Source organism: Takifugu flavidus, chromosome 20, assembly GCF_003711565.1.
Source record: "Takifugu flavidus isolate HTHZ2018 chromosome 20, ASM371156v2, whole genome shotgun sequence".
NCBI classification, from domain to species: Eukaryota; Metazoa; Chordata; class Actinopteri; order Tetraodontiformes; family Tetraodontidae; genus Takifugu; species Takifugu flavidus.
In genome coordinates this window covers 3,872,393-3,899,873 of record NC_079539.1, presented here as the reverse complement: position 1 = coordinate 3,899,873, position 27,481 = coordinate 3,872,393, and the positions used below count along the sequence as shown (strand labels likewise).

The following is a 27,481-nucleotide window of genomic DNA, read 5'->3' as shown; positions in this document are numbered from 1 at the left end:
ATTCGTGGGAATGATGAATGTGTGACGATGAGGTGGCGATTAGTGGCACCAACACAGCGTCTTTGCCTCGATAATTGTCAGTGGAGCAACAAAAAAAAAGAGCCAGCAGATGTTCCACTCCAGAGATGGAAAGCCTGGTGGCGATGATAATCAAGGTAAACCTAGAAACGTGGCGGCTAAATCTACTTTTGCTCTTCCTTGTTTTTTGGCGATGGGGTTTCAGATATGTTAATTCTTGGCTAGATTAGCATAACAAACAAACGGCCCGTCAGGAGGCAGGTGTGTGCAAACTGTCGAGGAGGTTTTCAGTCACGAAACAGGATATTAACGCTCAGACATCATCGACCATGCGTGTGACTGCTGGCTGGATCCGCGGCGAGGAGGAGTGCGTCAGCAAGATGCTACAATTTCCATTTTCCCCCATAAAGTTGTTTTTTTGCTTTTTTGTTTAGTGTTTTAGTGCTCGAGAGAAAGTTCCTTTTGTGACTCCGATGTGAATGCTAATGTTAGCGAGCGCTAAACTATTACCTTTGACATTTTGCAGTAAGGGTAATGAACTCTAAATTCAACTCCCCATTTGTAATTAATTTACAACGCCTAGTTTTCAGGCCAGAAGGAAGGCTGTTTACATGTTTTATTTATGCTAGCAAGAGCTGCGTTCCAATAATAGCAGTCTAAACTACCATCGATTCAATGTTCGGGATAAAAAAAAGCATCAATTAAAATAAACTAAGAACCATCTGAAGTGAATTTGAGTACTTTAGATAGGAAAGAGAGCAAGTTTCCAGCATAAAACAGCATAAATCCCAAATATCTGAACATGACGACACTTGTTCTGTAAAAATCAAGCACACGCCAGCAAAGCTAACACCGCCGCCACGGACGCTGATCTCACGGCCTTCTGCCTTTTGAACCCTCCCTGATTCCAATTACCTCTCCCAAAGTCCGCTGCGCAAAATGTCGACAGGGATGAATGACACCTGGTCTCGGCGCCCACAAAGGCCGCCGGAGAGATTCCATCTTTAATTAATGCTACGGAGGGGGGGGGGTTTCGCTGGGCTGGCACACGATTGACGAGCGGCTTAAAGTCCAACTTTGATAGAAATGTAAACACAAAATTAATAAAATAATGTGAGTAATTTCCAGTTATGTGTACCGGTGCCGCTAACCCTTTAGGGGGCAGTGTGATGGCCTGGAGACCAGTCCGGGGTGTGTCCCCAGTTACGGGTTAGCCGTGATGCTAATTAGGAATAAGCAGTGAACGGAAAGGGATGGATGGAGGATAAATATTAATAAGTTCACCTCACTCATTAGTATGCAGGGGCAGCTCCCATCCATCATTGCTGTACATGTGTGACGTTTCCTCACACACACACACACACACACACACACACACACACACACACACACACGCACACACAAACACAAACACACACACACACACACACACCTGTTGGCAGAGTAAAATATCACCGGGCTCGCCGCTGTTGTGTTGGCACAAATGCATTAAAATCTAAATCTAAACTCCTGCGGCAGTTATACGTTTTCAGTATTTGAGCCTGGTTTTGCGTGTTTGCCGTGGAGGGGTGGGGTGGTGGTGGGGGGGGTGTCAGATGGCACAGCGGCTCAAGGATCCCCCCCCCCCGTTAAAGCAGATTTAACACTGATCGTCAACGTCTGCTGTCTAAAAGGCTCCTCTGCCTCCACCTGCACTCGGGTCAAACGCCCCCACTCATGCACATCATCACTTCCTCCCCCCAGTAACTGTGTTTCTCATTTCAGCTTTTAAATTGCTTCGCCTGCCTCTGCCCCCCCCAAAGTTGCCCCAGATGTTTTATGAACGGCGCCTCGTGGCCCTGGGGGCTCCACGAACAACAGAAACAGCAGCGCTGGGAGCGGCGTCGCTGGATGTTTACGCACGCCGTCGCCGCTGGCTGTGTCGTCTGTGCTGGCGTGGGAATCTGCAGGGAAGCTGTGAGGAAAAAGGTGTTCGTGCGTCGCCTCCATCGCCTCCTCCGCTCTGACCACCAACGCGTGCGCCTGTTCCAGCAGATCCACCCGTCGGGTCAAATCTGGTCACGAGAGGGTTTTCAGGGGGACGACGGTTAACCTGTGGCCCCTACACAGAAGTTCCATTCCCAGGGTATTCCGGGGTATTCCTGTGTGGAGGGTGCACGTTGTCCGGCCCTCCTCAACCCCTCTAGGGAGAACCAGAAGATGGATATTCCCAGAAACATCCCAACCTCCGTTTCTATGATTGATTTGATTGATTTCCGAAGCGGGAGGCACCTGCACACGTGCCTTGCAGCGGCAGCGACGTCTTCTGCCGTGACACGCTGCCCCCTAGTGGTGTGACATGGGAAAGTATTGACTATGTGAGCAATATTGACCCGCCCGGAGCGAGAGAGACGAGCTAAATGCTAACCGGAAAAAAAATGCGGGTCACATTCACATCACACGCAAAGGGAGGAGAATCCAAATGTTGGGGCAAGAGCAGAGAGGGATGAGGAGGAAGCGGCCGTATCAGTTCAAAGGGTGGAGAAAATTTCACGCCTGGAAACGTCACATCGCTTATCCCCGCCCTTATCGCCGCCTGGGAATAAGCAAGCTGCCGACTTGCTTCTGGACCATTGCGGGGGCCTCAGGTGTGACGTTCCAGGAGAGAAAAGAGAGCGAACAGATAAAAATAAGCTGGGATAAAATGGTGGTGAAGCTCTGGGGTCGCGAGGCTCCTGTGGAGGCGACGCCCTTCCAGCTCGAGGGGCGTCGGTCAACTCTGGAGAAATTACCGAAGGCTACGTAACATTGCGATGACGGTGGCGAAGAAGAGGAAAGAGGTTTCAAAAACTGCTCCCAGAAAAAAACGCAGAGCTGAATAAACCTGATCCGATTCAGGCTGCGGGAGCCTCCGCTGGCAGACGGGAGCAGAATACCAACACGGGAAGCAGGTTAGAGCTCCAGGGGTCACAACCTGAGACATTTTAGCCGAGGCTCCAATCAATTCCAATTTGCCACAGCAGCTGTCACATCTGCAAGAGCAAAAACGGGAGCAAAAAGGTAGAAAAGGGGCCAAACGGGCCCCCAAACCTGCTCCTTTTTGGACCAATCACAGGAAGCAGCACGCCTCTATATGGATCCCAGCTGTACGTGCATTTCCATTCTATAGTAATGAGCCCACCAAGAGAGGCATTAGCGTTAGCTTAAATAGCGGCAGCAGACACAATATTTAAGGTTTGGGGGTCACGGGGAGGAGCCTATCCCAGACAGGAGCCGCGGGGCCCCACGTGAGCAGCTGGGGGTTCGGTGCCTTGCTCAAGGGTACGTCTTTATTCCTATAGTGTGAATATATGACAGATGTCAGCTGCTGTGATACAGAGAAACGGATGCGCGCTCAGCTATCAGGCAGCGGCGCGTGATGGATGCTGCAGGTGAGAGGAGCTGTTGGCAGAGGAAGGTTCGACGTGATGGATGAGGGCCTGAGCCGCTCTCACATTTAAATCTTGCACCCACCATCGCGCTCGGCAGAGGGGGACGGCCGTGACCACGCCCGTACACGCCGTCCTCCCCCGCGTGCGTCTCCTTGGGGGCCGGTGTTTGCTTGTCAAACGTGTCACGGCTTCCTTTTGCCTCACTACAAAAATGTCACTCAGGTTTCCATCAGTGCCCTCTGATGCGTCGTCAACATTCCTGCGCTGATATTGCTTCTGCCCCCCCTCCCGTCCAACCCCCCCGCTGGGCTTCATATGCCAATTTGAAGCCTTCGTGGGTCGCGGTTTGATTTTGTAGTTGAAGGCACCGGTGCCCCGTGCATGTACCGCCTCGCGCTGCTGTTTTCTCATTGTTTTCCAGATATGGGGCGTCGGGTTTATTTCATTGCCCCCCTGGATGTGGGGAGGGAAATGAAATCACCAGTTCTGCAGCTCTCCCGCAGCCCTGCAGGACAGAGTGATGGCACCAGCGCTCCGTGAGGTCTGCGGTGGAAATCTGCTGCTTCACCTGCGCCTGGAGGCGGGACATTTATTATTTATTTTAGATTTGTTCATTTAACGCATCTAATGCGGATGTTGGAGCCGAAAGGGAGATTTAGAACGATGCAGCTTCCAAAAGCTGACAGAGTTCTCGTGCACAAACAGTCTTTTCCAACATGTTGCTTCAACCATGAAGCAGCTTTACACACACACACACACACCTAATGCAATATTATGAATTCTGCCACTTTCCCCTTCCATTTAAAGATAATCCTCTCCCTCTGCTGGTCTCCGGAACTCGGGGAGGATACAGGAAGCATCAGCAGAGCCGGGGGTTTGTTCACGCCGGACGCGCCGCGCCTTCCTCTGATTAGAATGCAACTATTTCCCGTCATGACGGCATCAACCCGCCGCGTCCCGTGTAAGAAAATATTCCTTTTCACATTTCCAATACACCTTTCCTCAGCTTATCGCTTTTCCATTTAGTCAATAATTGGGGGCCCCGTGTGCTGGACCGAGGGAGGTGTGATACGTGGCGGACCGCTGCCCCCCGGCTGATAAGCCCCCCCCTGTAAACGCACTGATGGCTCTCACATTTCCCGGAACACAGTCCTCTGCTGTGTCTTCTGCACAGATGTCTCGTGCCTGGGCCCCGCCGTCCCCCCGGTGTCCCGGCCCCAATGAGTTATGACGCCCCCCCCCCGGCTTTGCGCATGCGCCAGAGGTGTCTTCCAGGCGGCCGTGTGTGGAATAACTAGACGCAGGAGGACGAGGAAGCCTCCTGACGGGACATTAGCCGATGAAGTGATTCATCTTTATATCTGAGGTCCCCCCCCCCCTCGCGCGGCGTCGTTAAGTTAATAGTGGGAGAATTCGTCTGCTGCTGCAACTGAGGCGCCGAGGAGCTTCCGTTCTGGTTGGGCCGCATTTATCTGCATTTCCATTTTCAGAGCGATGCAAAGACACGGAAATAACCGATCTGTGACATCCTGGTGCCGACCGAGGCGGGCAGAACCGAGGGTTTGGTCCAGGTTCACGTATGGAAATATTATAGTTGAGAGGTGGCGGCGAGGAGAGCCCACCCCCCTTTTGGGTTCCGGAAATAACACCAATGCAGGATCGAGACCAGAGAGGTGCAGGAATTCCTCGCTCTTCCTCCTTTCAGAGCTCCAGAGAAGCCGTCAGGGCGGCGGTTTAACCCCCCCATTTAAAACCCAAATCATGCTGCTGATTCCTGCAAAGTTGTTGACAATTAGAAATAAAACCTGCTGCTTTTATAGGACGAGCAGCCGCCGAGAAATCGCTTCACCCGCCTTTGAAAGGAGCCTGGACGCAGCTGCAGCCCAGGTCTCCCGTGGAAACGGCCGGTCGGAGAGGCTGCGGGGGGAGAGGCCCTCAGCAGGGGGCTGGAGCTGCACAAATATTGCTCAGAAAACTCTAGATGTTGTTTAAACGCTGCCATTTTGAAACGGCGGCGGTGGAGGGAGCGGGTCGTCGGAGCGCTGGGGAAGATCTTTACCTCATTCCGAAAGGAGCGGTTTCAATTCAACCCTATTTTAAAGTGTCCTGAAGACTCTAAATTGCACAGTCTTTGAGTTGTTACCCCCCAAGTGGCGGTCAAGACCTGAAACACGCCATTACGCTTCGTCCCTGTCCCCCAAGACCCTCGTGGTCGCGCCAAAAATCAGCTCGCCGATTGCATAATCACACAATCGCAACTTCAAGTGCGCGACAGGATTCCACTTTAACATCTTTAGCTAGCCTCCTGAATTCCTCCCCTGATTAAATCAGGGATCCTGCGAGTGCTAAACAGGCCAATTACGCGGCGTGTCTGCATCAGAGCCGTTATTGTCCCTGTGATACAGTCCTTTCCACCGGCATTAACCTTTACCGCGCCCTCTTCATTTCCCCCTTCCTCGCTTTTCATTCTTGGCCCGTCTATCCCGTCTCCCTCTAAAGGCTCTTTTCTCCATTCACTATTTCTCTCCTCCTCATGACTCAAGTCACGAGTCATTAGAAAAGCCTGACCTTCTGGGAAAGGTCTTGGGTAAGCAGTGATAAAGTAAGGTTAGCCTACTGGAGAAAGCTATACCCAAGTGCTATAATAGGCGCGGCTATAGTCCAGGGAGCCGGCTAATGGTCCTTTACCTCAATGTGCCATTAGCCTCAAATAAAGACCGGGGGAGGGACAGGAGAGGCTGATATAGATACGTTTGGTGACTCGATACCTGCTGTATGATAGCTCCATACAGGTGTGGTCACCTTGGCCAGCGAAGAATTAAGCATCAGCGCTAACTTTGGGAACCTTGTGCAAATATAGACTTTAAGGTTCGTGAGGAGATTTTCAAAAATGTTTGTGTTTGTTTCAAAGCAGTACTGCTGTGTATGTGTGTATTAGCCTGCAGGGTTGAATCCTGTCCCCCCATCATGCTACATACATGCTCATATCAATTATTAAAACCTATAGAGAGAGTAGATTAAACATACTCTTCTACTGCACATATAGAATAAACTACTGGTTCATATCTTTGCACGCTAGCAGCCCGTCATCTGAAGGGAGGTTCTGGTTATGTCTGCTGGTACCAGAAGCCTTAAAACACGGTTCTGATGTCCTCTCTGTGGGCTCCATGTAGCACGTGGCCCTCCATTTTCCCCACATTATGCATACATTTTCTGCTTCTTGGCCTAAATTGTGGAGCCTTTTTACATCCGTGATGAATCACACCTCCATTATTCCACCATTCAGAAGTGGAAAATCAGACGCACTTATTGCAGCAGGGGTTGGGGTCCGTCGTGGGATTTTCTATAAAATCAAATCAGCCCTGTCTGAATAGAAGGAATGGAAATAAAAGAAACGGAAATATAGAGACATTATTTAAATGGGTTCAGTTTTAAGTGGCTGTAAAGAAACTCCAGTCTCCCATCATCATCATCATCATCATCATCATTGGGTGTGTTTGAATTTAAAACTTGAGGCAACAATGGCTCGCACCTACAAACAGCTAATACGTAGAATCTGCGGCTCACAGAGTCGTCGGTGTCGGCTGGAACAAACTTGGCACCGAGCAGACGGCAGAATGTGCGCTAATGCTAATCGGCTGTGACACAGCGAGTGGAGTTTGTGTTGACAGCCGGCTCTCAATCGAAAGACGCGCACGCCGCTGGAATCATCTTCGTTGTTGAATAATTATTATTGATTAAGAAGGTAGCCGGCGTAATTCCAGGAGGAACGCTTGCTGCTCGCTAACAGGCTGGCCTTCGCTTCCCTCCAAAACCTCATGAATCTGTTCATTAAAACCACCCAAAACACTGAAATGCCCACGAGCTCTGCGGCACGTTCACCCACCACGGGAAGAATATGACAAATATTTATGGCGCTGCTGCCGTTAGTCTGTGCTCTCCACACTCTTTAGCACAAACACTATGAATAAAAGAAGCGACAAACTCGCTTCCTTGAGAAGAAAAACGCACATTTAATCAGCTCAGACTTGTTTAATTAGCACCTTATTTATGTCTGCGAGCATGCTAAATTTGTAGCAGCTAATGACTTTCCGACTCTTTCCGTCATCTGTAAAGCAGACCAGTAGAAACTGATCTGCACACCCCCAAAACCCTTCTTATTCCAGTAGCGGTGGTCTCCTTAGCCCCCCCCAAATCAATTAACCGCTGTGTTGATTAATCGAATTTTAAGTTAAACCAAGCAGACCAGAGGTGGATGTTAGAGGCCCGCTCCCGTGATGCTATCGATCGTGCGAGGGTCAGCTATCGCGTTGTGTCACTGCTCCTGGAGAATTACCCTCCCGGCGCCCCCCCCCCCCAGTTCGGTTATTCTAAGGCGGAATATTGAAAAGCTGTCCATCACGGGAGCGCCGAGGTAAACATATTCAGCACTGGCACAGCGAGGAGAGCAGATGGTGCCATTTTTTATTGATGGCTAACATCAACGTTATCCCGCTCTCCTATCAAAACACGGCGCTCTCGGCCCACCAGTGGGTGCGGACACGCGCAGCCTTTTAGAAGAAAGGACGTGGAAATCAGGACACGTGCGCGTCTGTAATTTGAAAGAGAATCCGAGATAAGACTCCGGAAGTCAGAGCGTCGTGTTTCGAAACGCAGCGGCTAACAGCTAGCGATACTAGGTGGTTGTTGTGGAGATATGGAGCAACTTCCAGACATATTGACGACCTGCACGCCTGCCGGCTGCTTCTCACGTACAGAGGAGAGCCATGTCTCATTTATATTTTTGTTTGGGGTGATTACGACGCAGCTATTGTTAGTCGTTGCATCTTCATCTGTGAAATTTGAACAAGCACACTATTATTCACTGTATAGATTCAACCGCGCAGCCAGTAAAACAGTAATGGGAACGTCAAACCGAGTGAGCATTTGGTATAAAAAATAGATTCCTATACGCAATTAGTGTAGACGCACAGTTGTCAGAGCAATTCAAAGACATATTAAATGTCCTCAGCTGAATCTTTAAAGCGCTGAATACAAAATAACTCTCCCTTCTTATAAAATACATTAGCTGATGAAAAATAGAAGCCCCTGGGGGCCGTGGTAATGCAGAAATTAAGTTAAAAACAACACAAAAAAGCCTGATAAGGGAGAGGGTGGCCTTGCGCCTGCTGTCAAGAGCCGGCGAAGATGAGATCCTCGCCACGTTAATGAAAATTACCAGTCAGGGGCTGGAGGTGGGTTAATTAAGCATGCATCAAAAGCACCCAGGCTGGGTGGGGGGCCTCCGCATGCATGTGGCCGACACGTGGTCCTCCCAGCGCAGATCAGCCCTGCTTGAGATGCCGCACGCTCAACCCAAAACGTCCTGCAGAGACAAACGTTTGTGTAAACACGCGCCTGTTTATCACAGGAGACACCCCATGCATCACCGGCCACGCTCTCCCTTATCGCAGCTGATGAATTGCGAGCTCGTGGTGGGTTCTTTTTTTTCTACCCCGGAATAAGCTAGCAAATGACTCTGAGCAAAAATATTGTGGGTGTCGTCCTCCTGCCCACATGATTGCTCCGGGATTTTTATGCAAATGGCTCCGCCGAAACAGCAGAGGAGGTGTAATTTTCAGCTCTATCCATCTTTTAGCCCTCGCCCGACAGTTCGGAGCGGGCTGAAATTTCCCGCCGATGGAGGAAACGCACAGGCCGCCATGGCAACGAGTGAGGCTCAGGTTTCAGGACAGCATGCCTGCTGTATACGTCCCCCCTCGGATCAGATATAATAGATGCACTCAAAGGGTCTGTGGTCATTTATTATCCCGGGACTCTCCCAGCGCCTGTTAACAGTTTCATCAGAGGATATTCAGCCGCCACTTAATGCGGGAAGGACTGAATCAATCTTATTGTCGTCCGCACTGACTGATCGCCTTGTCTTCTATACATTGAGTGAATTAATTACGTGGCCAGTTTAAGCACCTGAGAGGAGAAAAGGGATTAAAGAAATCTGATAAAGATGTGTAGTACAGTCTATCTGAGGAGCCCTGCCATTAATATGCACACCGATGGGTATCAGAATAATGAAGAATATGAGATTCTCGGACCTCCGGCGTGCGCCGCATGAATATCAACTCGTGACGATCAAACGTTTAGTCGGCCGTGTCAAGGTGGTGTAGGGTTTTTTGGCATATGCATACACGGATCCCCGCGCGCTTTGAAATTCATGACCGCGTTAAAGCCCCTGGATTTAATTAAACCGGCTCGGTCGGGGGGAGGGACAAACTGGATTGGTTAACGCGGCACCATGGAGCAAAGAGGGGGGAACTGGGGGGTCAAAGCAGCAGGGCAACCTGCTAGTGTGCTAATGTAGTCGCGAAAATAATGATGGCAATGCGCACGGTCCTCCGGGGCTGCTTCATTTGTCTGGATGCTGAGGGAAGAGTTTATGTAGCCTCCTGAATATATGGACCAAGCAGTGTGTTTGAGTTCATATGCTAGAGAACAACGTGTTAGGAATAAATATCTTTTTTCCGCCTGTGTTTTTCTCAGGATTCAGGCCAAAACCATTCAGATTGGGTCGTGTCCGACCTGAGAATCGTGCATCTGCCAGCCTGAGAGTCCTTCAGATGTCTCTGCTTTGCATCTGCAGGTGGGTCCTTGGGTCCGCTAACTGGAGGCGAGCTTCTCCCAGCAGCACGCTCACCAGCTTCTCTTCCCTCTTCTGCCGATGGCTGAGTTTGAATCTGGAGGAACTTTTTATGGACCTCAGGTCAGCGTAATGTGTCAGCTGTGAGAGCTTATAGACCGCTGCGTCTTTCCAAACCATGGACCCTTGTAGCTTTAGTTTCTTGGAACCAACATGGATGAAATCTCCAAAGTTCCGTTTTGTGGAGACACGCAGTGAGACTGATGAGGGCCCATCTGTGGTGTTTCAGTCTGCAACGCAATGAAACAGGGAGGGGAAAAAAGGGAAGGAACCCTCGTGAACAAGGGAATGAGACCATCAGGAAACCGAACGTGGGCGAGCACCTGGAGGACGAGCAGATGATGGGGCAAACGGGGTTGGAGAGGTGGCAGCAGCGTTGATGACAGCGACGCCTCTCCTCGACTGCCACTTTGCTCTCAAAGAGGAACCTTCAGAGTTCCGGACCACAGGTTCTGTCGCCGGGCGTTTGCAAACCAAATCGACAATCAGCTTCTATCTGTGAATGAAAGTAAGATTTTTACAGGCAATTTGGCACATTTGCACAGCCCTGACGTGATAATAAAACCTAAAACCAGCGTTGAGCCTCCTCTCATTACGATTCCTCCATCACGTCTGCTGACCAACAAGACCGAGAGCTGAAGGCAGGATCTGGCTGATGGCTGATTCTTATCCCTCAAAGCTTCAGCTCTGAGACCAGCTTAGCTCGCTTCGCCGGCTAACGTTATCGCCGGCCCGCTTTACGCGACGCCACCTGCTCTGCATGGGAAGAAAGGGTCAATTATCCTCACGTACGGTGACGGTCGGGGCAAAATTAAGGTCACATCATATTTAACCTAAATCAGATCTGTTAACAGTTCTGCATCGTAAACATCCAAATCGTTAAAGAAGTCGTGTCTCACAGGTTGTCCCCCGTGTAACGATTTTTATCTGTCTGATTAACCGTCCAAACTTTGCGATTCCTGTCCTTGTGATAGTGTGTCATCAGTAATTAGTTTTGGAGGGGGAATCGTGTCGGGCCGTCCGGGACGTCCGCTGTAAACAGACATTTTAATGAAAAGGTCCGGACGTTGATGTGGACATTTGGACCTCTGCGGTGTCCTTGTGAAAAAACCTTGTGAAATCAGAAATAAAGTAAATTCTTAGCTTATCTGCACCGGTTGGACCACCACCCCCCCGGTAGACCCCAGCATCTTCCATCATCGCCCATGTTGCTATCACAAAGGATTGTGGGTAGTGCAGCTCCTTTTTCCTTTCATGAAAGATAGACAGAAATTTCTCTTCTTTGTAAAGTTTTACAATCATGCCAGCTTCCCAGTGGTTTCTGGGAAGGAAGATTTTATGTCAGCGAAAATAACCTATTTTCTAAGATATTTGTGATCCCGGTGGATGTCGCCCGGACTAAAGCAGCAGAGACTTTGCCAGCTCCCCTTTCCTCGCCCTCCCTCTCTGCTCACTGTTCACCACATGTGGGAGACGCAGCAGCGAGCGAGCCCCGTTTTTGAGGTAGAATGTCAGTCGATGCGAGTAGATCCATCAGAGAGGATCTCCCACTGAGATACTGAGATGATGGCTGGATCTAATTGATTGATCCGAGCCCCAGCTTCCCTCCCCGGCTGAATAACGGAGCGAGCGGCGGGTTGTTTTCTTCCTCCTCAGAGCCCGCCCGCCAGCATCAGCTGATTGTTGGCTTCTGTTGTCTCAAGGTGATTGCCTAATGAAATGGGGATTTGATGCTGTTAATGTGATGATATATTCCTCTTGTTTACATGTCAAAGCTATAAGCTGCGGTTCCCATGACGACGCACACAATCACACTCCTCCCACTGTGCAGGACTGACTTATTAGTATTATTATTGGGGATGAGACAATAATCCTTTTTAAAAGAACACGTGGATTTGCCGTGTTCCGACCGTTTGCCGTCATCCGTGTTGGGATTTTTGGCTCCTCCTGGTCTCCGCAGCCTTCCGGCTGCCAGGCTGCAGCTGCTCCCACAGCTCCTCTTCCAGCTTCCTGTCACGCACAGCAGAAAGCGGCTCAGCTGCCTCCTGGCAGGTCTGGGCTCTCTGTCCTTTCTGACAGCGTCTGCTCCTGTTGACGGATCCTCCTGCTGGTGCTGAATGTTGTCCAGAGAACCTGACCCTGCCGCCACCGCCGCCACCCGGTGGTGGCCGCCATGACATGGCCATCGTGGATGGATGGCGTGCGAAGCCACGAAGAGGAGAACCATAATTGTGCTTTGATCTATACTCATGTGAAATAGTTACATTTAATGCACAACCTTGGTTGCCCCTTTTGTTCCCTCACGTTCAGCCATCTTCTTCTTCACAAGGTACCTGGTGATGACAGAGGATTGTGGGTAATGCAGTTCTTTCTTCCCCAGACATCGTGAATGAAAGACTGTCTTGTACAGTTTGGAACAAGAGCCCTGCTATGATCTGAAATCATCAAATCGTCTTTACGCGTCCGCCCCCCCCCCCCGGGATGGTTTCTGTATCTTTTTTCACATTTTCACGCAACAATCTTCTCCTCCTTTGTTTTTTTGTTTTTTTTTACTAATGTCTTACACCTGTTTGATTTGACTCTGTGCTTCGCTGCGGGCAAAGCGAGAGGCTGATTGATGGAGGTGGGGTGGGGGGAACGGGGGGAACGGGGGGAACGGGGGGGGGGAGGGCGTCTCTGGCTGTGCAGCTCATGGCTGATAGATGAAGGGCCAAAGATTTTTTTGTTCCTCGGCAAAACACCCGAGTCGTGGGGCTTGAGTGGATCGGAGACCCTGCATTTGATCCATATGTGTGGAGCTCTGCGCTCTCAACTGCTGGAAAAAAGTTATTTAGCATGAAAGATTTTTTTTTTTGGTCATTTTAAACTTTGATTGCACCACGAGTTGAAGTCACATAACACGTATGTAATGAAACATACATGGAGTGAATAATACATCTGTCATGGCGTCAGTGCTTTTCCTCGCGTTTCAAAGCCCAACACGCGCTCCCTCGTACGTATGAACCCGGCTTCATGCCGTTTTACTGCGCTTTGTTTGGAAATGAGACGAAATGGGGGGTGGGGGGGCGGATAATTGGTCTCGGAGGAGTTGACGTGTGATGTGAACTTTGTTCCGTGGCATCTTTATACTGCTTCAAGATGTGCAGCGTGTGTAGCTTAGCAGGCAGTGCTGCTAGTTTGATTTGTTTCACACAAGGTACTTCTATCTTTGTGAGGACTTTCATAGACCTAATACATTCTCCACCTCCTTCCTTTCCCAACTAACCCCCCAGCCCTTATCTTAACCTTAAACTAAACCTAATTCTAACCTACACACACACACACACACACACACACACACACACACACACACAACACACACACACACATACACACACACACACACACACAGAGTTCACGTCTCTATGACTGTCAGCCCTTTCATACAATGAAAAGCATTAAATGGGTTTAAACGAGCTGGACCTCTCACTCCCCGAACAGCCGAGGGCGGTGGGGGTTAGGACTGACCCCTGGGGTGGGGCGGACGCTGTAATCTATCGAATGCACATTTTTATTGATCATAGCGTGGCGCGACAATAAATGAAATAACTCCTGCAACAAAGTGCCACCAGACAAGCCCCCTAAGAGCTGTATATAGTTGATAAGACCGATTTCCCAGCAGCCTGGGGGGGATTAGACGAGACTAAGAGGCAACCTTGTGCTCGCATGGGTCTTTTTTGGAGTGTCTCATCCGTTTTACTGAATCTGTATTGTTGAAAGAGCACCAGGCTTGCAGCGTGCATACTAAAATGGAAGCCATATTTAATTGGATTTAATTCCATCTATGCGGGGTCGGATATACGAGCACGACTGCAGCAACTGCCAACATCCACCACTTTCAGAAGAACTGCAGATCGATACTTTTTTTTTTTTAAAGCGCTGATTGGCAGATACACTGATCCCTGGGGGGGAGCAATGTACCAATAACCAAAGACAGTTTGTCTTCACCTTTGCATGATTGTCAGAAGCCTGAGGGCAGAGGCTTTGGCGGAATCTTCTTTTGACATTTGAGTCCAATAAAACACAACAAGAGGTGGTTCCCTGCAGACAAACTTGATTAGCAAAGTTCGGCGATCTGTAAATTATTCCGAGTGGCTTCTTTTTCCTCTACTTTTCTTGGAAAAACGTCCTTCCTCACGCTGATGCAGCAGATATACGTATCCCTCTCGTATTAGCATATATACGGATGTACTGACGCACCTACAAGTGCCGGTGTGCTGAGGGAGCGTAGGATCTTCAGGCTGATTCTATTCCCCTGCATCCTTGATGCTGAGAAAATCCAAGCATCAGCGGCGGAGCCCGAGTGTCCCCGCGGTCCGCCACGTCTGAATACTGATGATGTTTTATCAGCAACAATCAAAAACCTCCTGAAATCTTTATTTGTTGCCGTCAGAGCCCCTTAATAGAGTAAAGGAACGTGTTAGACATGCTTCAGTGGCTTAATATAATATTGCTTTAATGGTCAGGCTGTTACGGCGTCTCTGTGATAGCATATTTCACAAGACATGAGACTGTCTGCACGTAAGGAAAGGCTGTCAGCTTTATCTCCTCGTGCATAACAGCTCGTGAATTAGTGCAGTCAGCAGCTAACCAGAGGCGGCCAATCGACGAGGGGGACCAGGAAGACCTTCAGCCTGACTTTCTCCTCCTTTGCCCTTATGTGTAGAGAATCCAGGAGGAGCAGCAACAAGAACTGCTGCCTGAGAGCGTGTCCCAGGGGCCTGATTAGCTCCGCGGACCCCAGACCTGTCACCGAGATGGCTCTCTGAAGCTGGAGCCCGTTGCTCCTGGGTATTGGCTCTTTGTGTTGCACCATGAGTGTCCTGCTTCCAGACACACACACACACATTCACACACATGTGGTACACCTCTCCTAAATTTGTCTCCACCATAGAGACAAATTTGGGAAGGCTTTTTCCATTATTACTGACCGTAGGAATGCCCACAAGTTCCTAAACTAAAAATCACTTAAAGTGATTTCCTGCTGCTATTTTTTCTTCACCCCTGCAACGGCGTTTCTGACTTCCAGCAGCTAAATAGGTGCCGCTGTTATTAGTTGATGGATCCTGCGTTGCCGCCCATCAGTTTGCGAAGCCAGAAGGACCTTTGCTGAGCTTTATGCTGCTTGTGCCGTGCGCTTGGTAAATAAGCCGTGTTTAGACAGCTAAAACCACCCACGCCGTGCTCCTGTGTCATTCTCTTTCTGCTTTTTTATGTGCTGTTTTTGCCTGAAGGCCATGAAGGCATCGCGGAGAGAAGCAAGGACACGTTGGTTCGATTGTGTCTTCGGCATAATCGCGTTGTGTTTATGAGGGCACGGCGGTCGCCGATATCCTGCTGCGCTTAGTGTGTGTTTGCTGCCTCATCAAAAAATGACACTCTCTCGCTCACACTCTCTCTCTCTCTTTTTCTATCTGAATGTCAGTCCTGTTTAACTTAAAAGACACTGGTGAGTGTAAAGTCAGTGGGCTTTGATTTGAGCAGATATTGAAAATATCTATATAGAAATTCAATTATCGCGACGCGGAGGTGAAGAGGTGGTGGAAGCTTTTCCCGTAGGAACGACCGTGATCCCGGACATCATTTACGCAGCTGTGAATATATCAGGTTTCTCCGTGGCGTGTTTTTATGTTGAGTGTTGGCAGGAGGGGCATTTTGAATGAGTAGAAAGGAAACGTGAACAGGGAAGAAAAAGCTAAACGACTTGAATGCAAATGTATTCAGCCTAAACAGGAACACAATCTGCCTGGGGAATAACTTTAGGTCGCCTTAAATCCATATTTGTTGTCATGTATGGAAACCAGGCGAGGTGGCCGTGTGCCTCCCACACAGGATCCGGGACTACAAGCGGCTCCTTTCTTTGCTATTGTGTGTCGGTGTTCTCCGGTGCTGTCACCAACAATAGGATTTTGCCATCTACTCCCACTTCCAGATTACCACCCACTGTTGCCTGTGATTGTTTAATTACCACACACGTTTCCACCAATTTGAGCTCGCATTACGTTCATATAGAGAACTGTACACACGGGACACACGTTCATCGCATTTTGGACCACATTTGCATCTCTTACGTCACCGAGGCTGATGCAACGCGTGTCCTTTATGTGATTTATATTCAATTAAGAAACCATTAAGGTTTGTTTTTTACCATTGGTTTAATAATTGCTTTTTTATATAGTTTTATAGCCCCATAGATGAATTAGACACCTGATCCTTTCTTTTGGAAGAAGAATGGCAGCGTTTGGAGAATTTTCCTCAAAGCCGACAGGAACAATAGCAAATTGTCAAGCGAGGTCAATTATCCCCGTATCAGCGTGTGCATGCGGTATATTACACAAGCACTTATAGCTGAATGACAAGAAGAAGTGTTTTTCACTCGCTGCTGCTATTCTCGCCACTTTTCTCCTGCAAATTCCCTCACTTCCTTAAGAGGAATTAAGACCGTATCTCATCCTGAAGCAAATGCTAATTTATTTACTTTCTTTTATCACGTTGGGCACGCTTAAAGGCTTACGATCACTATTTTTTACATTCCTGCAACGCGTTGTACCTTTTTACCATTATAATATGTCATCCCCTTCTCTGCTGGTGATTATGGCTGCTGGAGTCAAGAGAGTTTAACATCAATAAGACTTTTAGATCAAGAACTTGGGAGAAAACAGAGAAGGCTGCGTGGCTTTTCTAGAAACTGGGGGGGAGAGTTTTGTTTCCAGTGTTTTTCCAGTGTAGCTTGTCCATATGTCTCCAAGCAACGTCTGTATAGATGAGTGGGCTAAGTCTTCACCAGTGCCGCTCGGGTCGGACCAGAATACAGATTTCCGATGACGCTTGGCAGCTAAGTGAATGCTAAATCTTGAGCCGCTCGTCTGATTTTGTTGTGCGGTACCAGGGCGCCGCTGCACACTCAGCAAAATGTACGTGTTGTTTTCATAAAAACGTTTTTTTATTTGTTTGCTTTGAAAAATTCATTCGTCGGAGCGAATGACTGACATTCTGTTTTCCCCGGCTGAGGCCCAGGGACGACTGTGACTGCTCCGACAGACGGGGGAAGAATAAAATGCACACAGGCGATACACAATGGCGCTCCAGTACTCACTCCCATTTCAATGTAAAGCAGAAATAAGGTGCGATATTTGTGCCTGTCACTCACCGCCGCTGCGAGCTGGCGGCCGGGTGTTCTCGGTGGCGGTGAACTTTTCATCTCGCCGGTGGAAACGCTCGGTCGTAACCTGCAGCTTTCTTTTCCTGTTTTGTATTTCCTTCACATCTCTTCCATGCAGGCGCTGAGGCTCGGGGTTCCGCTCCGCCTGATGGGTCGAGCAGCAAAACTGGGGCAGGCTCCAATGCTGTTATCGGCACCAGCTGGACTCCTTCCAATAGTAATATAGTAATACTCCCTTCCCTTTCCTGTCCTGTCCTTTGATTATTGTGTGATTTATATATTATGTTACTATGAATATATTATATGTACTAGAATATGTTACTTTATTAACTACAGTGGAGCCACTTTTATGCCTTTAATTGGAAGGAGGACACGTTTTCAGGGATATATGTGAGTTCCAGTGTAAGAGGACACAGTTGTTGGCTGTGGAAAGAATCATTTGAGTCCTTCTGTATCATTTTTAATGCTGATATATTGCCTAAGATGCAGATCTCCCCCACATTTTTTACTGGAGTTGCACAATCTGCTTATTTCCTCATGTTAGGAATAACTTTGAGAGGCAAACAATATATTTTCTTGATTTGTGGGAGGTTTGAAAAGATAAGAAAGTATAAAGGTGAAGAAGTGGTTTATCAGCATCACCAAAGGTGTGACTTTAGAATTCTGCTTTTACTGATTTGGACATTTTTAGATGTTTGGACTGTACCAACGCTCATCTGTTAGGAGCTGTTTTGGTCCAGGGAAGAAAGATAAAACCCGCTGATGGAACAGTCCCACAGAAATCTGATTTTACTGCCGAGCGTTGAGTGTAATGGAATTCCCCCGAGCCTTTTACTTTAAAAACAGAATATAAAAAGAGTAAAGTTCCTTCGGATTTCTCCTAGAACACAGCAAAACACGTGGATTGCTCTCACTGCTGTTACAAATATTCCCAGTTGTCCTATTTGAGGCAACAATGACAACAACATTTTTTGGGTTTTGTTTTGTTGTTTAAAAAATAGATAAATGAACAGGCGCCCGCTGCGTCGTTCACGGTCTGCGAGGTGGGTCAGCCGCCTCGAGGCCACCCCAAAAACATACTGCTGCATTTACGGCTCCCTTCAGAAGTATTATCTGGTAGTTAACCTTGTCTGACAGCATGACCCCGGGCAAGAACGCCAGGAAATGGACCGCTCCCTTTGGTCAATGGGCTAATTATGTCCGCAGAGGTCACACTTCAATTATTTAAGTGAAAAAAACCAAAATAGCAGCAGGTTCTAAACACGATCAGATGTCCCAACGTTGACTCAGTGGACAGAATCCTCATGACTGTCAAGTGAATGATGCATTTCTGCAATTTAATCTTCATCCACCATTACGTTCGTCATAGAAATCAGAGACTTTATAGCACATTGACCTGATGGAGTGAGGATCTGGGATTAAATATTAAAAGTTATGTGTTTATGATGAATCCATTAACTGTAGCAATCGTGCACAGAGAGACTATTTGGGGTCTACACGTGTGAGAATGATGAAGAGGACAGGTCGGTTCTGTTTGACGTATTCTTGTCAGAAGCGAGACGGATCCAGCCGAGAAAGCATTAGCAGTAGCATTAGCCTGAGAAAAATCCTGTGACTCTTTATGCAATTTTTTTGGTTGGAGAGCAGCTGAAAATCAACAAAAACTATCCAGGAATCTGACTTTAGCCAGACGTGGTGCAGAACCTGTGTCTCCAAAGGATGTCGCTGATTTTAATTAAGATAAAAGCATGTTTTAAGTAAATCTTACAAAATGAAATTGATATTGTAATCACCTTGGCTCAGCCCTCGATTTAAATGGACTATTTTCCATATTCAGCAACTTTTATGAAGTTAAAGACGCTGCTGCATAAGAAGGTGAAAACCAGCGAGCTGGGAAAGTGTTAGACATTAATACAGCAACAATAATTAGCACATTATAAACCAGAGCTGAGAGGCCAGTTCATCTGTGCTTTTATTGGTTGATTTAGCTGATGAGGTGCTTTTGCTTAAGTGTCTGCACCGGATGGCTGTTTCACCTCTGGATCTGTTCAAAATGAAACAGAGAACTGGTTATTTCCTTCCCTCTACACGAAAAATCCCATTTTTGACATTTTAAAAAGTCTATATGGTGAATTTATGTGACAAGAAATCCTACATTGGGAATAATCTTTACCTTGCTCCTGCGGTCGGCCGATGGCCGTCTCCAAAGGTCAGGCCGATCAATGCGAGGAGACGACACCTTAATATGCTGCAACCGGGGAGAGGTGCACTGTTCCAAAAGTACAAACTTCCTAAAGCATCAACTCCAGCCATTAGTTTCTTCAAATGTGAGTTGGCAAGAATTTGTGTCAAATAACTCATTTTAAGCTGCCCCAAGAGGAAGAAAAGAATTTTCAGACTGGAAAATTTGCAGAGATAAATTATGAATTATGATTCTTGTTGTTGTGAAGAGGCGAGAGCAGATAAACTCCGCTAGTTTCAGTGGAAGATGAGCGCAGCGGCTGTGATTGAAAGGCAAAAGTCGAGGTTACAAAGCAAACACGATGAAAATAAGGGGGCGACAACAGAACAACAGCAGTGGAGGAAAAAGGGAAAAATGGAAAGAGGTCCAGATGAATAATTTTCAGACAGGGGCGAGAGCTGGTCCCCTCTATCAGGACTGAAACAGCGATGTTTACAGCTGTCAGGAGGCTGAGATGAAACAGCCAGATAATGACGCGTGGAAGAAAGAGTGGCAGCATCAGTGGAGGCAGTTCTCACGCGCGTTCATCTTTTCCTGCATCGGAACTTAGAACACAGTGTCCCTGTTTTTTTTACGTGATACTCCAACGTTTGCCTTTGGGATAATGACAACAACACAAATGTTCCCTGTCTTGATCATCCTCAAATTGCACACATCCATCACAATTCCGTCTAAAAGTACAACGAGTGAGCTTTGGAGCCGCCTAGTGGGGTACATTTAAATTGGAAAATCGATCTAAGTCCTTTCAGTTTCACTCTCATCGTTGGCGGATTCATTATTGATTACATTTTAAGTAAGTCTGTAATAAGCTACAGTTGTTATACATTAAAGTAAATATTCAGTTTACAAATACTGAAGTTTTTAGACCTGGGTTTACTCGTGACGCACCGTTGAATGTGTATTTTAGTCCTGAATTTCCTTTGAATGAGATTCGACGAACAAAGCCAAGTGGAAAATGTGTTAAAAAGAAAATTTGGACATTCTTAATTAGCGAACAGCCGAGGACAGGCTGGCGCGTGGCGCAAGAGCCTAATTGATAATTGATTGCGCGCTCTGGAGGCGCGCGCGCGCTTTGACGGTATCTCAACAGGTCTCTCTCTCTCTCTCTCTCTCTCTCTCTCTCTCCCTCTCTCCCTCTCGCGCGCTCTCTCTCTCCCTCTCTCGTGCGCTCACGGATCTGCGCCACTCTCCTCGTGCTCCCTGCTCAGCGCCTTTCGGGGAGGTGACGCGCCTCCGCTCTCCTGTCCGCCGCTCTCCCCTCCTCTCCTGGCGGACACTACCCACCGCAGCAGCCGGACAGGAAGCCGCTCCTGAGGTGCCTCCAGGGGGGCCGATGTTCGAGAGCCGCGGCCGCTCCCCCCAGACCAGCCGGGGAGGCAACGCAGCAGCGCAGTGATGGGACAGTTTTCGGGGGGATGCTGCGCGAGTTTTGGCGTCCTTTTGCTTCTCGCTTCGCAAGTCCCGACTCCGTTTGCAAGAGGTACGCACGGCGCACACGCACTGACACGCACGGCGCACACGCACCCTCCTTTGGCTCTGAAAAGTGGTTGTTTGCGATGCGTTTTCGGGCCAAGTTTGACTGTTAAAAACCAGCTTTAATTTGAATTGTGTCCAGTTAAATTGAATGCGAGGTAAGTTTCCATTAATGGATCAACTTTGGTTACTTTCTCTTCATCATGCGGTGGGTCATGCTGCCAGTTGTTTTTAAGAAAAGCCTCAAAAGAGTGTTTCCATTTTGCTGTGTGACCGGGTCATATTGAAATCTTTGCTCTTTGCTCCGGTTCAGCCATCCTGACCTATTGACATCCATTTAGCTCACATGCTAGTGTTACAGAGGCGCATTTGCAAGTCAATTAGTCAAGTAGCCCCGAGGTTTTCATTCCCGCATTCATTTTTTTCCCACTTTTTTTCTTTTTGAAATTAACTTCATCTTGGATATTTGCATAGCATAAATATTAGATCGAGCCTTTTGTATCTTCGGGGGAAACTTTCCAACGGGATTCAGCTATTTGTCATTACTTTAGCATTACCCTGAAAGCATTCCAGAGCAACCTTTCAATACTGCATGCGGTGTGCATTATATTTATATGACCAACGTTTCCTCTGAGGTTAGATCTCCACGTGGAGCGTTGCATGAAAGCGGCTGCCTGCGGTGTGTTTTTGCATGCATGAAAGTGAAATGTGCCTGCGAATGCAGTATGAGCTGAACAGGTTTGGGTTGTTATACAACTTGCAGGATTTAGTGCGGTCTGCCTCTGCGACAGCTGTCAGCCAAAGCGGCCAAATAAATATTTATGTGCCTCAATAACATCAGTGTCAACAGTCAAATCCTTAATGCAGCGCTGGAATCAGATGGAATTTTAAAGGCAGGCTGCACATGCACAAAAAAATTGGACTGAATAATGGAAATCTTGCAGGCGAGGCTGGAGTTGAGCGTCGTACACCCCCCCCAAAAAAAATAAAAAACATGGACCCCAGCAGTCACGGTGGCCTGCATCAGTCGGTGTCCATGTGTCACTTCCTGTTTACCTGTCCAGAACGTGGTTGTAGGTGGAGTTCCTGCCCGTGGTTTTTGGGTTATTCCCTCTGATTTTACTGCTCCGTGCAGGAACAGCCGACTGTGTTTCCGCCACCAGGCGTTTACGAGCCCTCACAGTAGAAGAGCAAACCATATAATCTCCATTTCCTTCTATTTCATATATTTTTTTATTGCTTTTTTCCCGGCTGCTGTCAGACGGCTTCCTCACTTGACTTGCTGACGAATTGAGTACATCTCAGTGTTTACCATAAATCATGATGAAATGGGTTATTGCTACTTTTAGGACCTTTTTTAGGAGTTTATGACATTCCATAGCACAGAACTTACGTCAAGCTGTTTATTGGCGCTCATATCTGTATGAGCGAGCATTTTTAAACATAAAAGTGCTGATTCGTTGTGGAGAATATGGGTTCTTTGGTTGGTGACAGAACACCTGCAGTCTTTCTTTAAAATACATCCAAATGTGAACCAATAGTTGGGTCCTAATTGTCCACTTAAGGCGGAATTGGGGTTAAATCAATAAATGTACTTGACGTTGACACCGACACAACACATTAGTAAACCCATCTGTCGGCCTGGACCAAACCTGCTCATTATTCACATGCAAAGTAGGGATGGAAAATGTAAAATTAGCTTATTAGAAAAAAGCCTGGCTGAGCTTTTGATGATTATACAGCAGGTCAGAAAGGACAAACGCAGCGTTGACCTTCCTGCTTCTGAATTATCATCCACAATGTCAAGGAAGAACAGCGCAGACAACAACCGCAGCCGCGCGGCTACAAGGTGACGCCGCTCTTCGCCAGTTTGCTTGAACTGAAGAGGTGAGGTTTAATCAGATTTGACGGGCCCTGAGCGACTGGGAGCTGCAGCCTGGACCTCCTGCTGGCAGCGACATGCATCTGTGGCACAACACGCTACAAGGACTCAAACGACAGGGGTTTAAAAAGCGAAAAAAAAGCTCTCCGCCATGTTTTATTTATCCCATAAAAATGACTGCCAGCCTCTTTCTCAAGCTGCAGCTTTGATTCAACATTTCACACAAGATGAATCCCCTCCCAACGGCGGGCCGTCCACATTTGTTTTCCGTTCTTTGGGAGGACGCGCCGTGGTCACTTCGCCCGGATTCGCTCCTGAATTATTCAAAGGGGACCCATTTTTCCCACCAGCGCGCCGACCTCCTCTGACATCGGCTCCTCTCTGCCGCCACAGACGGGAAGTGGGGACATTAGCCTAAAAATAGTTTTAAAAAAAGGAGCTGGAGTTGAACCTGTTAATTGCGGCGATGAAGCGGGAGAAGAGGCTGCGCGGGACCCGCCGGCAGCGCTGAGCGAGGCGCTAGCGTTCTATCGTCTGTGGGATATTGAGAATCTGCTCAGCAGATAAGCATTTTCGCACGATGCTCTCAGGAGACGGACGATTGATTATCTGCTGCAATAGCCAAACAATGCTTTCATTATACGGCTTCCACGCCAACTTCAGAGGGGTTTTCTGGAATCTTCAATCCGAACGTCCAGATTTTGTTTTTTGGACGTTTCTGATTGGCTCCCCTGGGCATCTGGACGGCGTCACATTGGCTGATAGCAGCCAGATTTATTCAGCTGCTTAAACATGAGGCCCAGTTAATTATTGAACTTTTGCTTCAGTTTCTGGGCGAGAACGTTGGTATGCGGACGGCGTCCTGCCCGCCTCCATTCAAGCGGCTCTCCAACGCCATTAAGTCCAAAGCGAGACGGTGGGGATAAAAATGTACGCAGTAGATGCTTTTTAATGAAAACACACCCGATTCATCAGCTCGGCTCTGAAACAGAAGCAGGTCCAGCCCCAATAGAAGCAACGGTCGTGTCATTTGTCAAAAGTCGTTCTCCGGGTTGCGGGAACGATGGGGTGTGTCACGGCGCCAATTCATCGGGCTGCCGCGGCTTCGCCTCTCAGCCCCGTCTCAACAGCCTTGAAGAGTCCTGTTCGCTAAGAGGCGCCACTGCTCACGTGGGTTCTAATAACGATGAAAGGGAAGCCTTGGGAATAACGGCTCATTCACAACGCTCCGTTTGATGCCTCACTGACCAGCTCAAGGGCGGCGCCACAAAGGCCGCATTCCAGCACCAGGCTGAAGGGAAACCGTGTTACGCCTGCGCCGCCGACGCTAACGCGCGCTTGTTTCCTGAATAACACGCTGACAAATTCTACTTCCGCTCTAATTTTCTGGGATATTTTTGAGGCGCAGAATCCAACAAACAGACTGATCACGGGGTCGCGGCCCGGAACCCCGAAGCGCGTCGCGTCGTCGGCAGCTGCGGCGGCGGTTTGTCACTAACGGCGAGCACCTGTCACTGCACTCCCTGATGGATTCATTTCAAGCATAATCAAAGACGAATGCATATTTAATGAATTCAGCGTAAAAGTAGGACAAACTAGTGTTTGTTCACGAGCGCCGTGCGCTGCATGCTGATGGGAACGTCGTCCTTCATCCGCTCTTTGACAAGTGAGAAAATAGATCCAAAACATCCCATAAGTAAACGCATTTAGACATTTTTGCTTCATGATCGATTAGTTCATCGGATCTCAGCATTAACGCTGATCTGAGGTGTACCGGTACCATATAACCAAGGAAGAAACGGTAGATTTTTCCATTCGAGTTGACGCCCCACCTAGCATGATGTGATGTCGCCGCACCGCTGTGGTCGTTACCATGACGCTGATGCACAAAGGTGAAGAATTTAACACTCTCAGAGGCAGTGATGCATTTTTAACACTTTTTTTAAAAACGAAAATCTAACATGTAGCTTATTTGCCTTTTACACACTAAATTTTAGCTTAATTGTTGCGCTGTACAAAAAAAGAGCCAAAGATCTTTTCTGTGCGGCGGCGTTTTGGTCGTCCATCACGCGGGCTGTTCTGTAGCCGTCATGGCCTCATCATTCTTCTGCGGTTATGGATCGGTTTCATATCTACCGCCGCTCATTCGTTAGCAGGTGCGGCGCGTCGGAGGCGTGTGCTGTCGATACCCTTATTGCAGCGTTTAGTTTTCTCCTTGAGGTCCGATCAGATCGACATCAGAGAACCCGCAAAGTTTGAGATGAGCAAACAAAATATGGACCCCCCCACCCCCCCGTCCGAGCCATTGCTCTAATCCTGCGTGTTGACAGTAGTTAATGACTTGAACGTTTGAATTTAAATGTTTATCCATAAGCATGAGCGCGTGTGTTCCGTTGCTCTCCCGGCGCCGGTGCAAGGTTATGCGTGCGTGACTTTGATGAGGTTCCCCTTCAGCCAAGGACTCCCCTTTGTCATTAAGACAGATAACATCTACGCCGCGCGTCGATGTGGCTACATTCATTTAAAGGCTACTTTTGTTTCACCTCACAGCCGACAACACGATCAATAAATAGCTCTGCCTCTTTCTACTTCATTTCATCTTTGGTGATTTAGACCAAGCGGAGCGCGGAGCCGGAGACAAGGGCGCATCTATAAAGCCCGCGTGTCCATTATTCAGGCCCCCGAAGAAGAAACGCTGGCGTTATTTTACATTTTAATGATTGTCATCTCTTTGCACCACATAGTCATAAACACTGATGCCGTGGTTTTTTATTCCCCCTCAGCAGATGACTGTTTGTTTCTGAGCTTTACAGCTCCACGCTCATCCAGGACCTATTAGAACACGCGTTAGGTGGCGGCGGGTTATTGGTGCATTTTGTGGTTTACTTTGAATCGGCAGCTTGCTGTTGTCACTCCGCTCATTCCATTTCCATATTTAAACCTTTTTGCTCATTTGAAACGTGCAATTATCACCTTTCTAATGCTCTCCGGTGATCCACGTCCACACTATATGCTCTTTTTTCCATTTATTTCAACCAGCTCCTATGAATTAGACTTTTAATAGTTTGCAGCCAGCGTCGTAGCCGCCGACAGGCTGTTCTCTCCGAGCTGCGGTTATCGTCCGTTCGGTAAACCTGCGGTGATGAATAGGTTTTCCCGGCAGCGCGGCGGCGTTGTCAAAACTCACGCTGCTGATTTAAAATATTATGCATTAGCCTGAGATATGTAGAGCATTTCTGCCGCGTGACTATTGCAATTGTCAACCTGTCATGGTCTCCGACCAGAGCGTACACATGTAATGACAAGAGCCCCATTCAAAGCACCGAGATGTAGAAGCATCTGAAATTGAAATGTCAGTCTGAAACGAGCACGCCTTGAATTAGAATGTGGAAATGGAGAGCGGAGGCTACCGAGAGGCGGCGCCTTCTGTTGGCGCTCAATCACGCGATTGCTTTCAAGTTTACAGGAAGTTAAGTTGGGGAGTCGGTAGGTTTTCCTCTACCGGAGAGTCAAAATAAGACTGCTCCGTCCTCTGGGTGTTATCTCCTGATCGGCTAATGTGCAGTTATCCTCTCTGCATGTGGGGGCATTTTATAGCTTTTATCCAAAACAAGTCCGATAAAATAAGAGGCTCAAACCCAATTACCCAGTAGGCAGGCCGGAGTCATCTCCCATTTGTTCCAGCCATTTTCTCCACTGTCTGCTCCTCTTTATCTTGCCTTGTATGGTTTACTCGGCCGATGGCGATCTGTAGGTGAAGAGGAATTGGGTAATAAAAAAAAAACCAACAAGAAACTGCAGAGATAGAGCGAGGTAATCGATGCTGAGCGGCGCGAACGCAGAGATTCTCTCGGCTCGCTCAGTGGAGTCATGCGATCGTGAAGTTGGGGTGCGCCGAGGTTCTGAGGGGACCAATTAAGGAGCAGGGGCCTGAACTGCTGCCTCTCCAAATAGCCTAGAGGCAAGAGTGGTCCTCATCCATAGTCCGTCAATAACGGTGGCCTCCTCTCCTCCAATAAATGATAGCACAGCTCGAGCTTTGGCCTCGCGCTCCAGAGCTACATCTGTTTCTACGTGGCTCTTCTCCATCAGGCTTTACAAGGCGAACACTGAGCAGTAGCCAGTTGTTGTCACCACCGACCTTGTGTGTGTTTTGTCTCGCCGACTGTAGAAGCTATTGATAATAGCCTGGGGGGGGGCAGCATTGTTGCATGGTGACACACCGCCTGCGAGCTACTGCCAGGCTGCCGGAGCCTGAAGTTGTGTCTTTGTCGGGCTTTTTTTTTTTTTTATGAACCTCATCCATTCATAATGGAAACGCTTTTCATCTGTTCCCAGATAAGACGTAACTTCCTCTGCAACAGCGAGGCTGAAGAAAAGAGGCAGCAAATATTCGCAGCCCAGAGTCACCGGAGTCACTTCCAGTCCACCGAACCAAACCAGTTCTTTTTTTTCCCATTGCCTCTTCCAAAACATCCCATTAGCTCGACCCCGGAATTCCGACTGCATCGCTGTTTTGTTAACTCGCAGGAGAAGCTGTCAGTTCCCTCGCGCCTACCGA

At 48.2% G+C, this 27,481-nt stretch overlaps 2 protein-coding genes and 1 long non-coding RNA gene across 4 annotated transcripts in view; 1 reads left to right on the top strand and 2 right to left on the bottom strand.

The window, feature by feature from the left end:
* The window catches only part of arid6 (AT-rich interaction domain 6), a 29,235-nt gene extending 24,108 nt beyond the window's left edge, over positions 1–5,127 (bottom strand). Inside the window, exon 1 of the mRNA XM_057018505.1 lies at positions 5,117–5,127. The gene's annotated coding sequence lies outside the window, so the exon portion shown is untranslated. The remainder of the gene's footprint in view (positions 1–5,116) is intronic.
* A 14,150-nt stretch (positions 5,128–19,277) lies between these two features.
* LOC130517274 (uncharacterized) lies at positions 19,278–20,793 on the bottom strand. The gene is made up of 2 exons (XR_008947676.1): positions 19,497–20,793; positions 19,278–19,367 (listed from the first exon to the last, which is right to left on the bottom strand). It is a non-coding gene; the product is annotated as an uncharacterized LOC130517274 (long non-coding RNA).
* Positions 20,770–27,481, top strand: part of LOC130517272 (netrin receptor UNC5D-like) — a 95,643-nt gene continuing 88,931 nt past the window's right edge. Inside the window, exon 1 of one of the 2 annotated variants that reach the window (XM_057019045.1) lies at positions 20,770–21,045. In XM_057019045.1, the coding sequence (XP_056875025.1) occupies positions 20,961–21,045 (85 nt within the window). In that variant the 5' untranslated portion in view covers positions 20,770–20,960. Of the gene's footprint in view, positions 21,046–21,174; positions 21,197–27,481 lie in introns of those variants that run through there. The other variant, XM_057019046.1, reaches the window with a different exon arrangement.